Source organism: Oncorhynchus tshawytscha, linkage group LG04 (assembly GCF_018296145.1).
Source record: "Oncorhynchus tshawytscha isolate Ot180627B linkage group LG04, Otsh_v2.0, whole genome shotgun sequence".
Classification (NCBI taxonomy): domain Eukaryota; kingdom Metazoa; phylum Chordata; class Actinopteri; order Salmoniformes; family Salmonidae; genus Oncorhynchus; species Oncorhynchus tshawytscha.
This window is the reverse complement of record NC_056432.1, coordinates 40,029,018-40,045,826: the sequence shown is the minus strand read 5'-3', so window position 1 is coordinate 40,045,826 and position 16,809 is coordinate 40,029,018. Positions and strand designations below refer to the sequence as shown.

General features: G+C 44.3%; 1 protein-coding gene across 1 annotated transcript in view; it reads left to right on the top strand.

The window, feature by feature from the left end:
* The first annotated feature begins 1,099 nt into the window (after positions 1 to 1,099).
* The window catches only part of LOC112248775 (zinc finger SWIM domain-containing protein 6), a 51,763-nt gene continuing 36,053 nt past the window's right edge, over positions 1,100 to 16,809 (top strand). The window contains exon 1 of the mRNA XM_024418082.2: positions 1,100 to 1,721. Coding sequence (XP_024273850.1) covers positions 1,295 to 1,721 — 427 coding nt within the window. The 5' untranslated portion in view covers positions 1,100 to 1,294. The remainder of the gene's footprint in view (positions 1,722 to 16,809) is intronic.

Here is a 16,809-nt window from a genome sequence, read left to right as displayed (position 1 = left end):
GGGTCTCAGGTGTGAAAGGCAAATACCTTACATATCGTGCCAATAGCGTTAACTCAATTAGTAGGAATTGTAATATGGCCCATATAGGAGCTCCGGAGTGGCGCAACAGTCTAAGGCACTGCATCTCAGTGCTACAGGCGTCACTACAGACCCTGGTTCGATTCCAGGCTGTATCAGCATTGCTTGCTCTTTGGGGTTTTAGACTGGGTTTCTGTATAGCACTTTGTGACATCGGGTGATGTAAAAAGGGCTTTATGAATACATTTGATTGATATTTCAACCGGCCGTGATTGGGAGTCCCATAGGGCGGCGCACAATTGGCCCGTAGGCCGTCATTGTAAATAAGAATTTGTTCTTAACTGAATATAAATATAGCGAGGATCGCTACATTGCCCACTCCAAACGGGAAAGCACATCCCCGTGCTTTGACTACTCAACCCCCCCTGGCCACATCCCACTTCTGACACCAACGTAGTGAACGGTGGAGCAGAGAAGCGAACCCTGTTCACATCGCGCCAATAGTGTTAACCCACTTGGTGGGAACTGTAACTTGGCTCATATAGCGAGGATCGTATTCAAACCCTTTAATAAACATGGGCATTCATAAAAAGTGTTGAATTTAAGGCACTTTTTCGAGCATGCAAGTGGATTGTGTGTGTAAGCTTGATGAGGTCAAGAGAGAGGCTATTGATAATAGAATAATAACTTTATTTATAAAATTACTAGAGAATTCACTCATCCATATCCTCAGTTTCCTTTCAAGCCCTCTCCCTCGCCTACGGTTGAGAGCCCTCTGAATTTAGAAAACAACCCAGTCACTCGTGATGTTATTGAGACGAGAGAGCCTGCGGTTGGTTGAAGTCTTCAATTCGGACCCAGTTTAAAATTCGGTTTTATTTCAACTCTTGCTTCTTTTACCCTATAAGACCACACATGGATTAGACCCCGCCTTTAAACTCAAACGCAAACAAACTTCAAAGTCTCTTCGGCTGCAAAGGCCCCGCCCTCTCGCTCCGGAATGGCTTCACAAAGGATTTGCCGACGTTCGGGAATTCCGCCTTCAGTTCCTTTTTTAGCGCCACTCGTGCGCTGGAATCTGTCCAGGATCACACCCATCTCTGTTAATTTGACAACACAAAGGACTTCACTGAACCCGAAGACACCGCCTACTATTCCAAATAAGGGTCGTCTCTCCATGTACGGAAAACAATCGGCTGGAGAGCGTCTTTTTCTCTTCCTTATCCCGTTTATATGATCCGAGAGGAACTGCGCTACAAGTTACAGCGGTGCGATCATGGCGGAGCGAGTCCAGCAGCCCCCGGCCAAGCGGCTCTGCTGCCGGCCCGGCTACAACCCGGCATGCAGGCAGGGGCAGCGGGCTGGAGGAGTACTTTGTGGCGGTCCGGGGTCCGCTCCAGGGGGATTGGGAAAAACACACAACCCCGAATCGCTGCTCGACATCGCGGCTCGGAGAGTCGCAGAGAAGTGGCCATTCCAAAGGGTGGAAGAACGGTTCGAACGGATTCCAGAACCCGTCCAGAGAAGGATCGTGTACTGGTCGTTTCCGAGGAGCGAAAAGGAGATCTGCATGTATTCTTCGTTCAACTCAGGGGGAGATGAGAGTGGAACTAGCGGGGAAAACAATGACGAGACCCAGCTGCCTTTCCTACGGGGTGTCACTCTGCTGGAGGGCGGTTGGGTGGACAACGTACTGCAAGTCGGTGAGTAGCTTTCGCTAGGCTACTGGGAAATATGATGCTGGCCGGGGAGTAGCTAACACAGTTCCAAGCTAACCCACATTGCTTGGAATTTCAAGGGAACCATGTTTAGTCAAAAGGCTAGTGTTATTTAAATTCTCACAGACTAAGTCATTTGCCATTTTCTACCCACACTCATCCCATGCGATTCTATATTTTCCAGTAAGGGGGTAGGGTGACCTACAGAAAACAACCCAGCTACCCTACCCCCTTGTTTTTGCCCAGTGCGCATATAAAATTGCTCTGAGCCATTCCCAATTGAAAGCTTAGCACTTTGTTCCTATTTTCGTGATCGTTTGTGTCTTTTCAGCTTGCTGTCCCCTTCCAATGGGTAACCAGACAAAAGCCCCCCTTTTCACCACTGGCTAAATAGAAGATATTTAGAAAGGTTGGGAGGGACGGGGATTTAAAGCCACAGCGCTTCTATTTTGTTTGCTAAACACCATGTAAGCTTTTGCTCTGCTACGTTTTCAGCATTCGTGAGAGAATTCTTTTTTTTTTTCCAAACACGAGAAAGGCTATGATATGGTACGCGCTAATGTATGCCAACAACGCACAATCATGCGCCCTGTTCAATAATGCATTATTATTTGTGGGATATCCAAGTATAAATAAATACAGACATTTAGACTGCCATTGGCTCAACTGCTTCCCTTTGCCAGAGCCATAAGATTTCCCTGCATTCGTCAGTGCAATAAACTCAGCTGTCACTCTTTGCCTCCCCACCCTTGGAAACACTTCAGCATTTTAATCCCATTACCCTCCCCAGTTCATCTGAATTTATAATGCAATCTGCAAACATGATTTTATGCATGATCTTTCCTCAGCCTCCTCCCCTTGTTCTTTCCCTTCAGAAGGATCTGTGTTACTATTGTGAGCAGCCCCAAAGAGCATCACTCCACCAGCTCCTATCTGTTTACCAGATTCCTCAGCATTAGGGCTTGTTTATGTTCTGCTGTTTGGCTTCTCTGGGAGACATAGATTGTCAGTTCTTGCAAATGAGTGTTAGCTCGGATTTGGTGAGGTGTGTGTGTGTGTGTGAGAGAGAGAGGGAGAGAGAAGAATAGAATGAAAAAAGGGAGAGTGTGTGTGTGAGAGGAATAGAAAGAGGGGGAGTGTGTGTTGTCGGTCTCATTCTGCATGCTAACAGGAAGAGTGAGGATGACCGGTGAGCCCACAGCAGGAGTGCCTGTTGTGCTGATTGACATTTTCACCCCAGATTTTTTTTTGCTGTGAAAATAAAGCCAAGGGAAGAATATGATAAATAAATGATGCCATCTTCTCCAGGGGACAGGCTGTCACTGGAGGAACGGCTTAAAAGCAGGGTGACGTGGGGTGGAGCGGGCTGTCAACCGCATCACAAACCACAGCATGTAGGGACACATCAAACACAGGGGAATTTGTCCTTAAGTGTGTCTGTGTGTGTGTGTGTGTGTGTGTGTGTGTGTACTGTTGGGTGATGAGGATGAAAGACAGTACAGGAACAGAGAGAGAGAAGGCAGAGGTTATTGTGTGTATAGGGAAAAACTAATATACTTGAATGAATCTGCGTCTGTACTTCTCCCCCTCTCCGTCTCTCCCTGGTGAACAGCTATAAAACTCTCCATATTTACTACCCTAAGGCCAACTAGCAGCCCCCCTGGTCTCCTGTGATTATTTATCTGTTTCTCAAAGACATTAATCACACATTATTTTATACCCCCCCCCCTACATCGATGCTGGGTTTGAGGAATTGAACAGAGGGGGGTGCTGTAGAAGGAGGAGGGGTAGGAGAGATTGTGGAAAAAGATGAAAAGATGCAAAGATGGGGAGAGCGAGAGGCGGGGAAGGATAAACAGTAGATCCAGTATGTAGCATAATGAAACGCTCCCCCTCTCCCTGACATTCCCCACTCTTGGAACACTGATGCTCCAGAGGAATATTCTGCAACATTACATACATGGGCATTATACCGAGGTAATTTCTACATCAATAACGTATGTAATTAGCATAATAACAATGTACAGGCTAGAACATCGCCTAGTTAGGGCTATTTCTCTTTGTTAATACTGTTTCCCAAGAAAATACGAACAAGTGAGCACTAACATAATTGGTAAGGATACTAGTTTCTCAACAGCCCCAAGATTCTAGGGTAGTGATGTATTCTATCATTGTGATGTGTACCTGTGGACTTATTACCAGTCACTGTGTGGTCTGCTTGGTCAATACCTACAGGCTTGACAATGCCAAACGAGCACTCTGAATTCACCTGAACTATTGAACAGAATTCCACACAATGTGCTCATTCTGATCAGTGCCACAGGGAACAACACATGGCACCTTGTGTGGACTATGGCTAGCTATTGTCCTGTGTCTGATTTGAGCTGAGAATGCAGTTTAGGGATGGCCAACATAGCATGACAAAAGCATGTCGGGACGCTGTTTTTCCATTACTCTCATCCAGGTCATATTTTGCTCTGCCTGAAATATCACTGAGGGAAATATCACGCCTGCATGAGTGTCAATGACATCCGTTCTTGGCCCGCTTATGATTTTGTGTGTGTGTGTGTGTGTGTGTGAGAGAGAGAGAGAAAAGGGTTAACCTCTTTACGTCCTGGTGAGTCTTGATTAGGGCTATGCACTGGCCCCTCTTCCATTACCTGCTGGCATGTTAGCCAGAAAAAGGTGTTTTGTACTGCTTTATAACTGGGTACACATTATGAGCTATGGAGATGATTGTCATCATGTTGCAATTATCTTGGCATCAAGCTGTTTACTCCATGCTTTCTCTCTGTGTGTGTGTGTCCTAGTAAACTATGTCTTAAGCACTTATATGCCAATGATGAGTGTGCAAGCAGTACTGTCATCATTACATATTTCCTCCTATCTTTTAGGCCTTCATATCGCTCATATCGTGCCCAGGTGGTAAGGGCCCAAGCCAACAATGCATCCTCAAAACAGGGCCCCACAGGGGTGTGTGCTTAGTCCCCTCCTGTACTCCCTGTTCACCCACGACTGTGTGGCCGCGCACGACTCCAACACCATTAAGTTAGCTGACAACATGACGGTGGTAGGCCTGTTCACCGACAACGATGAGACAGCCTATAGGGAAGAGGTCAGTGTGACGCTAAGACGACAACCTTTTCCTCAATGTCAGAAAGACAAAGGAGCTGATCGTGGCGTAGAGGAAATGGAGGGCCGAGCACACCCCCATCCATATTGACAGGGCTGTAGTGAAGCGGATCAAGAGCTTCAAGTTCCTTGGTGTCCACATCGCTAAGGACCTATCATAGTTCAAACACAATTTTGAAGAAGGCCCTCAAAAAGCTCTACAGCTGCACCATTGAGAGAATCCTGACTGGCTGCATCACCGCTTGGTATGGCAACTGCTTGGCATCCGACCGCAAAGGGGCTTAGTTCGGCCCGGTACATCACTGGGGCCGAGCTCCCTGCCATCCAGGATCTCTATACCAGGCGGTGTCAGAGGAAGCCCCTAAAGATTGTCAAAGACTCCCGCCACTCCAGCTACCGCGTGGCAAGTCTGGACCCCCACCTGCCCCCTTTGCACTAACTCTTGAAACACCTTGGGGTAAATGAGGGAGAGGACTAGCCTCCTTAGCAGGGGATCAAACAACGTGTGTGTGTGTGTGTGTGTGTGTGTGCATACTCGCTTGCACTTGAGAGGACAGGTTGGTGTACGTGTTTGTAAGATATTTTAAATGTCTATGACTTAGAGACGGTGTCATTGAGCATGTGTGTATTGAACAAATGCACAACACCCACACACACACACACACACACCTGTTTACAAAGCATGTGACATAACATTTTATTAGATTTTCTCTGCTTCAGTGCTTCAGTAAAAGCCACTTAAAGAATTTACCAGGGCTATCCGGGGCCTTTTCAGGGGCCTGCTTTGACATTTTACGCATTTTGTTCACAGAAGTGCAGAATTTAATATCGGGAACTTAAATCTTGCATGAGCATGTTGTCTTTGAGTCTCGCTGTGGCTCCATTTGCACATTAAGCAACCAGAAAGCTCTAGGCCTCTACTTGCCAGTTATAGAGAAGCCTTTTTTTAATGTATATTTGTATTTATGTATAATTTTTTTTTTGGGGGGGGGGTTAGAGGAGCCTTTATTTACTTATAGTTTGCTCCTTTATTTTTACCAGGTTAGTTATCTGAGCACACATATTTTATTTTAAAACAATAGCGACATGGCCAAGGGGTAGTTTACATTTATCTCCTTTTCCAACACTTAAAGCACACTCAGAAGGCTTTTAGACATTGTTTCTCTAATTTATTTTACTGTGTGAAATCGAAAAGAAACTCAAGCATGTAATCTTTCAGACTTAAGGCCTACTCTGGTGTTATTTTTACCTTAACCCAGTAACCAGGTTAGCTTGTTATTGAATTGGGCCCTGAGACTCCCTTCTCCCCCTTGCCATGTGACTGACCCTGGGATCCTATCGTCATGGAAACATGGCTGGGCCTGGGGTAGTGTAAACAGCTGACTTTCCAAAGGGAACAGTAGCACCATCCAAGGGTAAGGAGTGTTTGGTGGGAAAACAGTGTTCCCTCTCCTCTATTCTCTCTTTCTTCATAATTAATTCCTCTTTGCAGCAATGGGCTGCTGCAGAAATAAGCATTAATCTCTCCAAGCCACTGCTGACTGTGGGAGGAAAGTGATCCTGTGTGTGCGCCTCTATACCGTGTGTGTGTGTACTAACCATGTTATACACGTTATCATTATGACCACGGAACAGTGCTTCTCTGTGGTGTGTGTGGTCAACAGCTGTTTGTTCCTTCACACCTTCAGTCGCTAAAGAGCTTTGAATCAGCCCAGAGGCAAAAACTGAAAGGTGCGTGTATGTGTGTCTGAAAGAGTTCTCTGTATTTTCAGCTCCACCACAGCACCTGATGAACAGGCTCCCCGCCCCCATAGCACCTGGATCCCGGTTTGTGTGTACATGTCCTCCCCTGTCCAGGTCCTCAGTCATTTAAGCCTGGAGCAGAGAGGTGGATGGTTAGCCTACCTGCTGTCGTTACTGATTGAGAACAAACATCTCTATCTGCCCAAAACAAACATGGTGAGCGACCAGTCACCACTGGGGGGAATGGGCGGTTTGACTGTTGCTTCCTGTCCCTAACTGAACCAAGACTGGTTTGTGTTGTTTACGGCTCAACAGTTACTGTTGTGTTTGGATAGGGAAATTCTAATCTGAAATAAGTTTCTAAAGATAAATTGTAGATACAGTATAGCCTACTCCAGTCATTTGTGTGTGTGTGAACTTGGATATAGTTCAGGCACTGTAATGATAAGAGGGTGGATGGCATTCCCGTCAGTCAGCATTCTCACCCTATCTTGTTTCCATTCTCTCATACACACACTTGTCTCATAGCCTTGGGGCGCCAGGCAAGTTATATATATATTTTTTCTTTCTCTCTGGTGCCCACACAATAAGCAATACCAGACGAGGATGAGGGTTTTACCTGGCTATGAGGCAGCGCATGCACTCGCACTTCAGGTGAAGGTGTTCACTCAACGACTCCGCCCTCCTCAGTGACAACGAGGTTCAGAATAGTCAGAGTCGCATGATTGTTTTCCAATAAACACAACTTCACTAGCAGAAAGAGCCTGTATGTGGATATCGAGGAAGCTGTTTCTAACTGTTCGCGTTGGAGAGATGTCAACGCTGTCTGTCACTCACGCTGATTGGAGAGAGAAGGTGCGTGATCGTAATTTTCCAGATACACATTACACGCATCAGAAGACGTGTTTTTAAATAGTGTAGCAAAACCCTCTACAGGTACAGTGCCTTGCGAAAGTATTCGGCCCCCTTGAACTTTGTGACCTTTTGCCACATTTCAGGCTTCAAACATAAAGATATAAAACTGTATTTTTTTTTGTGAAGACTCAACAACAAGTGGGACACAATCATGAAGTGGAACGACATTTATTGGATATTTCAAACTTTTTTAACAAATCAAAAACTGAAAAATTGGGCGTGCAAAATTATTCAGCCCCCTTAAGTTAATACTTTGTAGCGCCACCTTTTGCTGCGATTACAGCTGTAAGTCGCTTGGGGTATGTCTCTATCAGCTTTGCACATCGAGAGACTGAAATTTTTTCCCATTCCTCCTTGCAAAACAGCTCGAGCTCAGTGAGGTTGGATGGAGAGCATTTGTGAACAGCAGTTTTCAGTTCTTTCCACAGATTCTCGATTGGATTCAGGTCTGGACTTTGACTTGGCCATTCTAACACCTGGATATGTTTATTTTTGAACCATTCCATTGTAGATTTTGCTTTATGTTTTGGATCATTGTCTTGTTGGAAGACAAATCTCCGTCCCAGTCTCAGGTCTTTTGCAGACTCCATCAGGTTTTCTTCCAGAATGGTCCTGTATTTGGCTCCATCCATCTTCCCATCAATTTTAACCATCTTCCCTGTCCCTGCTGAAGAAAAGCAGGCCCAAACCATGATGCTGCCACCACCACGTTTGACAGTGGGGATGGTGTGTTCAGGGTGATGGGCTGTGTTGCTTTTACTCCAAACATAACATTTTGCATTGTTGCCAAAAATTTCAATTTTGGTTTCATCTGACCAGAGCACCTTCTTCCACGTGTTTGGTGTCTCCCAGGTGGCTTGTGGCAAACTTTAAACGACACTTTTTATGGATATCTTTAAGAAATAGCTTTCTTCTTGCCACTCTTCCATAAAGGCCAGATTTGTGCAATATACGACTGATTGTTGTCCTATGGACAGAGTCTCCCACCTCAGCTGTAGATCTCTGCAGTTCATCCAGAGTGATCATGGGCCTCTTGGCTGCATCTCTGATCAGTCTTCTCCTTGTATGAGCTGAAAGTTTAGAGGGACGGCCAGGTCTTGGTAAATTTGCAGTGGTCTGATACTCCTTCCATTTCAATATTATCGCTTGCACAGTGCTCCTTGGGATGTTTAAAGCTTGGGAAATCTTTTTGTATCCAAATCCGGCTTTAAACTTCTTCACAACAGTATCTCGGACCTGCCTGGTGTGTTCCTTGTTCTTCATGATGCTCTCTGCGCTTTTAACGGACCTCTGAGACTATCACAGTGCAGGTGCATTTATACGGAGACTTGATTACACACAGGTGGATTGTATTTATCATCATTAGTCATTTAGGTCAACATTGGATCATTCAGAGATCCTCACTGAACTTCTGGAGAGAGTTTGCTGCACTGAAAGGAAAGGGGCTGAATCATTTTGCACGCCCAATTTTTCAGTTTTTGATTTGTTAAAAAAGTTTGAAATATCCAATAAATGTCGTTCCACTTCATGATTGTGTCCCACTTGTTGTTGATTCTTCACAAAAAAATACAGTTTTATATCTTTATGTTTGAAGCCTGAAATGTGGCAAAAGGTCGCAAAGTTCAAGGGGGCCTAATACTTTCGCAAGGCACTGTATCTGGCTGAGGACACATAAACGCCCCCAGAGTAACACAAAGCACAATATGACACTGAGTAAAAAAACACAAGTTTATATGACACCACTGAGTATGTAGGCAGGTCTACTCTATATCGCAGTAGCATATATGATATAACTGCTGAATGCTTAAACTTGGTATTACGATGATGAATATCTGAATTTGATCCCGTATGTGTGGTTAATTAAGTCTATTGACGGGCCCGTGTGTCAAGTCTAAGTAACATAATTTTAAAAATCTGCATCAAAATCCACCAGTTTACGCTAGATATTTTTTGTTGTTGTATGGGCTGAGCTTCAATTCCGAAGAAAATCGGTCTTCTCACAAGAATGTATTTTTCGTCCAAACAGTTTGGTCTACAAAACTATTATGACCACTCCGTTTTGCTCTACGACCCTCACAAGTGTCACGGGACTCATATGAAGGTCAACAATACAAACAAATGGAAGTATGGAGGTAGTTTTATGCTAACAAAAATAAGGGGTTAAATGTGTTTCCAAAAAGGGGGGAAAAAGACACTTTAAAACCTTATTTCTTGTGATTTAATTTTTTTTTTTTTAACCAATCCATGAATGTTATTCAATGTGTTTTCTATGAGCTAAAGAAGTAAAGGCCAAATTCAATATTTTATCAATTTATTTTTATACCTAATGAGGTCCTAAAATTCCAAATCAAATGGCTAAATGATCCATGGTATGACCATCCTTAAAACAATTCCATATGTTATCTTAGTAACAACTGCTTTTAGAGGTTAAGCTCAACTTGTATCTGGAACCTTTGTGTATGTCCCCAAATGCCATCCTGTTCCACTAGGACTCTGGTCAAAAGTGGTGTACTATATGGGAATAGAGTGCCATTTGAGACAGTCTTTGTGTCTGTGAGGAGCCTGTGGCTATTCAGAGGCTACTGCTGTATTTGAGTTGGGTGGTATGTCAGGTATGCATGCACTGCTATGTGGAAGTGGAAGTGAATGGCTCTTCAGGCATGAGGGGGATGAGAGCTGTTTTTAAAGGACCAATGGAATTTAGTTTGGCCCTCAAGTTTCTTTCCATCTTAGATTCTCTTTCACTCTCACCATTTATCTCTCTCTTTGTCTGTTCTCAAGCTCTTCCCTACTATCATATCCTTCTACATTTTTTAAGGTCCAATGCAGCCATTTTTTTTTTTATCTCAATATCAAATAATTTCTGGGTAACCATTAAGTACCTTACTGTGGTCGTTTTCAATTAAATGTGTGAAATATAAACTGAAATAGCTTCTTAGCAAAGACCAATTTTTCTCAATATTAATGCGTTTTTAGTTTTATCATAATTTCACCGTATTATTCAAATGTGGAAATACACATAAAACACTGGATTTAAACATTTTTTTTTTTTTACTGCAGTGGGCCTTTTAAATTCGTCCCATTTTCAACTAATTGAACACCTGATTTACTTAACAAAAGGTACCTCACAATAGGTGGTCCAGGTATCCTCATGACATGACACAAGTGAGGTGGTGGCCTTTCCTCTTTTGTTCTCTAGTGCACCTCTATTGTTTCTCAGTCAAGTAGGAGGCCAATGACATAAAGTGGCATTCAGACCAACTCCCTGAGTGCCCTACTCCTTGAAGTTTGCAGTTGTCAAAAAAAAGAACTATTTTGCTCAAAACATTTTTTTTGTTTTTACCCTTTAGTGTGTGTGCTTTACTGTATTTATACTCAATAGGAGAAGTAGAAAAAACACTGGAGGACATCCTTTTTAAGCATGGTAATAGAAGCTCATATCTTATTTACACTCGTCCATCTAGATAGGCCCACAGTGTTTCTATACTACTTCCTGTGTCCGTAAGGCTCCCACAGGAAACTCTACTCCCTGCTCTAGTACCATGAGCCAGACATGACCTGAGGCTCTATGCTCTCTGAACCACACCACTCCTATCCGAAGCAGCATTCAGCGGTGGGGAGTGCGAACACCAGTGGCCATATTTGGTGTACGCTACCATTTGGAATGCTGGCTTAGCAGAATTGATGCAGTGTTCTAGATTTGTGCCTGTGTCTGTCTGACGTGGCCCATTCTGTCCTGCCTGTTTCCCCGGGCAGCCCAACCCACCAAGGCTCATAGAAATAGAATGGTCAGAAAGTCATTATATTTCTATGCTCAGGCCCTCCTTGCAGTCTCAACAGGGCCCTTGGAGACATGGGTATTCCAGGGAGAGATGGGTAATGGCCCACTCTCTGACATAGTCAGTCTATTGGACTGGATGGCAGACACACCTATAAAAACAAAATAAAGCAAAGAGAGAGTGGGGGAGAGAGAGGGGGGCGGTCGGATCGATAGAGCAGGGACACGTCTCCTAATAAAGATGTATTCCTTTTTTCCCTCCCTCCATCCGCCGGGAAGGGAAGGAGAGAATGTGATTAGCAGCCTGGTTTTCCCAGGGTGCCCCCCCCCGTGTGTGTGTGTGTACTATGCAGTTCACATGTCTCTGTGTATTATGTGGACCTGTGTGTGTGTGCGCGCGCACATCTCTTTCTTTCTCTCTCAATTCACAGGGCTTTATTGGCATGGGAAACATGTTTACATTGAAATAAACACTTTTCCTGAGGCAATCAGAAATTAACAGTAAACATACTCAAAGTTTCAATAGAATAGAGACATTTCAAATGTTATATTATGGCTATGTTCAGTAATGTAGCAATGTGCAAATATAAACTCAACATGTTTCATGAACTGAAATAAAAGATCCCTGAATTGTTCCATATGCACAAAGCTTATTGCTCTAAAATGTTGTTCACAAATTTCTTTACATCCCTGTTAGTTAGCATTTCTCCTTTGCCAAGGTAATCCATCCCCCTTACAGATGTGGCATATCAAGAAGCTGATTAAACAGCATGATCATTACACAGGTGCACCTTGTGCAGGGGACAATACAAGGCCACTCTAAAATGTGCAGTTTGGTGACTCAACACAATGCCACAGATGTCTCAAGTTTTAAGGGAGCGTGCAATTGGCATGCTGATTGCAGGAATGTCCATCAGAGCTGTTACCAGAGAATTGAATGTTAATTTCTCTGCCATAAGCTGCTTTAGAGAATTTGGCAGTACGTCCAACCAGCCTCACAACTGCAGACCATGTGTAACCACGCCAGTCCATGACTGTGGGTTCGCACAACCGAAGAATTTCTGCACTAACTGTCAGAAACCGTCTCCGGGCAGCTCATCTGTGTGTCCACCAGGGTCTTGACCTGACCGCAGTTCAGCTTCGTAACCGTCTTCAGTGGTCAAGTGCTCGCCTTTGATGTTAGCTGGCATGCTGGAGAAGTGTGCTTTTCACAGATGAATCCTGGTTTCAACTGTACTGGGCAGATGGCAGACAGCGTGTATGGCGTTCTGTGAGCGGGAGGTTTACTGATGTCAACGTTGTGAACAGAGTGCCCCATGGCGACAGCGGGGTTATGGTATAGGCAGGCATAAGCTACAGACAACTGAACACAATTGCATTTTATTGACGGCAATTTGAATGCACAGAGATACCTTGACGAGATCCTGAGGCCCATTTGTCGTGCCATTCATTTTCAGCATGATATTACACAGCCCCATTTTTCAAAGATATGTACCCTATTCCTGGAAGCTGACGATCTCCCAGTTCTTCCATGGCCTGCATACTCACCAGATGTCACCCATTGAGCACGTTTGGGATGCTTTGGATCTATGTGTACGACAGCGTGTTCCAGTTCCCACCAGACAGCTCTGTGCATTGAAAATGTCAATACTTCGCACAAATACAAGTAGTGATGAAGTCGATCTCTCCTCTACTTTGAGCCAGGAGAGATTGACATGCATATTATTAATGTTAGCTCTCTTTTTGCTGCCCTTTTCTGGGTCAATTGTAATTTACGTAAGTCCTTCTTTGTGGCACCAGTGACCACACGACTGGAAAGTAGTACAGGTGCGTCAACTAGGGCATGTAGGAAGTGCCTTGTTGATCGCGTTTTTAAGAAGGCAGAGGTGCTCTTTGTTATCGACAGACCTCTCCCCATCTTAGCTACTGTTGCATCAATATATTTTGACCATTAGAGTTTGCAATCCAGAGTTATCCCAAGCATTTTAGTCTCCTCAACTCTCAATTTCCAAATGTTTCATTACAAGATTTAGAGGTTGAGTGAATGATTTGTCCCAAATACAATGCTTTTAGTTTTAGTCCTAAATATTTCTAACTTATCTCTTCCCACCCATTCTAAAGCTGACATCAGCTCGTTAAAGTGTTGCAGTGATTTCACTTGCTGTGGTAGCACCTGGACTACTTACCAGGCGTGTTGAGCCATTAGCATACATACACAGGCTTTACTCAGAGCCAGGTCATTCGTAAAGCTTTTTTTTAAAGTAATGGGCCTGGATAGTTGCCCTGGGGAATGCCTGACTCTACCAGGATTATGTTGTAGAGGCTTCAATTAAAGAACACCCTGTTCTGTTACAGGTAACTCTCGATCCACAATGTAGCAGGGGATGTAAAGCCATTACACAAGTTTGTCCAGCAGCAGATTATGATCGATAATGTCAAAAGCTGCACTGAAGTCTAACAAAGCAGCTCCCACATTCTTAAAAAAAAAAACAGTTTCTCTCAGCTATTCGTCAGTAATTTGTGCCGTACATGTCGAATGCCCTTTCCTATAAGCATTCTGAAAATCTGTTTTAATTTGTTTACTGTGAAATAGTATTGTATCTAGTCAAAATTTTTTTATCTCCAAACGTTTACTAAGGGTTGGTAACATCCTGGGCTATTTGAGCCAGTAAAGGGTGCTTTGCTATTCTTGGGTAGCGGAATGATGTTTGCTACCTTCCGGGTCTGAGGGCACACACTCAAGTAGGCTTAGATTGAAGAGATGACGATATCGTCAACGATCATCCTCAGTCATTTTCCATCCAAGTTGACAAGTAGACTGTAATTTTGCTGTTATCTGATAGGGGTGTCAGTGGGCTGACTGAATGCTCTGAGTACCTCTGGGTTGAGGTCAGTGATAAAGTAATCTGCAGCGCTACTGCCAAGAGATGAGCTGTACATTTTTTTTATATTGTTTCGTTGTAGGGGGCATATTGGGGAGGGAATGCTGTCACCTCTAGGTAGGTGTTTTTCCCCCTTTGTACTGAGAGTGTCAAGTTCTTGTCCAGTTCTGACGTTCAGGTCGCCACAGACTAGTGCATGTCCCTGAGCCTGCCAGTGGTTGATCTCCCTGTCTATGATAGGGAAGCTGTCATCGTTAAAGTATGGGGATTCTCTCTCGCTCTCTTGCTTTCTCTCTCTCGCTCTCCCTCTCTCACTGTTCCTCTCAAACTCTCATTCCGTCCCGTGACATGGGTCTTCAGCAGGGATGGGTTTTCAGCGCTGTGAGTATTGGGGCGTGTGTTTTGGGTCATGACTACAGGCCATGGGTGATGAATAGCTTGACTGTTGCAGAGCCACAACTGGAAGGGAGGGAGTGAGAGAATACAGCATGGATGGAGAAGAGCGGGGAGGGTTCGATGGATAGAGAGAGAGACTCTTCAGTGACTATAGAGGATAAAAGCAGTCTCCATTGTCCTGGAGGCAGGCAGCAGCAGCAGCTGTGTCTCTCCCCTGTGTTTGTGTCAGCTAATATTTAGTTAATCTCTGGTCTGGGACCTGCGGGACCGACCGGAGCTCCTGGTCCTCCATCCATCTTCCACTGATCTATATTCCACATTGTATCCCTCTGCCGTTAACCCGCAGAGAGGCGACAGCTAGTCTTACTAGTGTCTGACGCATCACGAAAAATACATTACAGACCAAAGTCCCCCTCTCTGTTCCCCTCAAAACACTCATTCCGTCCCGTCACATGGGTCTTCAGCAGGGATGGGTTTTCAGCTCTGTGTGAGTATTAGGGTGTGTGATTGGGGTCATGACTACAGGCCATGGGTGATGAATAGCTTGACTGTTGCAGAGCCACAACTGTACAGAAGGGAGGGAGGGTTGGATGGATGGAGAGATGTAGGATTTGTGAAAGAGGAAGGGAAGAGCTGTTGCAAACCCAGTGAGTCTTTCAACCTCTTTGGCATCGGTGTCCCGCTAGCGTTCCACTACGACAACATCCGGTGAAATTGCAATATTGTAATATTAAACATTCATGAAAATGCAAGTGTCTTACATTGTTTAAAAGCTTAACTTCTTGTTAATCTAACTGTGTTGTCAGATTTCAAAAAGGCTTTACGGCGAAAGCATACCATGCGATTATCTGAGGACAGCGCCCCATATCAAAAGACTTTGTCAAACCAGCACAGGCGTCACAAAATCCCAAATAGCAATAAAATAAATTACTTACCTTTTGAAGATCTTCCTCCTGTTTGCAATCCCAAGGGTCCCAGCTACACAATGAATGGTTGTTTTGTTCGATAAAGTCCCTCGTTATATCCAAAAAAGTATGTTTAGTTGGTGCCATTGATTTCATTAATCCACCCGTTCAACATGCATACAAACAAATCCAAAAGGTAATCGGTAAAGTTCGTCCAAACAAGTCAAACGATGTTTCTCATTAATCCTCAGGTACTCTAATATCTAAATAAACTATAAAATGTAAGACTGAGAATAGTATGTTCAATAGGGAAGATGAATAATGAAGACCGCGCAACAAGACTACCTTTCTAATGTGGGACACCTTGGAAAAACTACAACTACTTGTTCATTTTTCAAAAAACAAGCCTGAAACCCTTTCTAAAGACTGTTCACATCTAGTGGAATCCATAGGAACTGCAATCTGGGTACTATCTATTTGTTTTTCCCATAGGCTATCATTGAAATGGCCTGTGACCTCAAAATAAGAAATTTTGGGCCTCCCGGGTGGCGCAGTGGTTAAGGGCGCTGTACTGATGTAACCGGCCGCGACCGGGAGGTCCCTGGGGCGACGCACAATTGGCCTAGCGTTGTCCAGGTTAGGGAGGGGTTGGCTGGTAGGGATAGCCTTGTCTCATCGCGCACCAGTGACTCCCGTGGCGGGCCGGGCGCAGTGCGCGCTAACCAAGGTTGCCAGGTGCATGGTGTTTCCTCCGACACAAGTAGCAGTGTGGGTTGGGTTGTGTATCGGAGGACGCATGACTTTCAACCTTCGTCCCGTACTGGAGTTGTAGTGATGAGATAAGATAGTAGCTACTAAAACAATTGGATACCACGAAATTTGGGAGAAAAAGGGGTAAAAAAATAAATAAAAAAACAACAATTCCAGATGGAATTTCCTCGGTTCTTTGCCTACCATATCCATTCTGTTTTACTCACATACATTATGTTAACAGTTTTAGAAACTTCAGAGTGTTTTCTATCCAATGCCACCAATTATGTGCATACCCTAGCTCCTGGGCCTAAGTAACAGGCAGTTTACTTTGTGTGTCTTTCATCCAAACTTCATCCAAACTTCCAAACACTCCCCCCGAGCCTTAAGAGGTTCCCACCCTCTGTCTGTCTGTGCTGAGTGCTGTGTTTTTTTTTTCTCTCTCTCATAGGCTTCTAATGGGTTTTCCACTGTCCTGCTTCCAAACCTCCATTACTTCTCTCTTCTCTCTACCCTATCCCTTCTCTCCATCTTCTCTGTTCCCTCTCCTTTCTCTCTCTATCCTGCCTCTC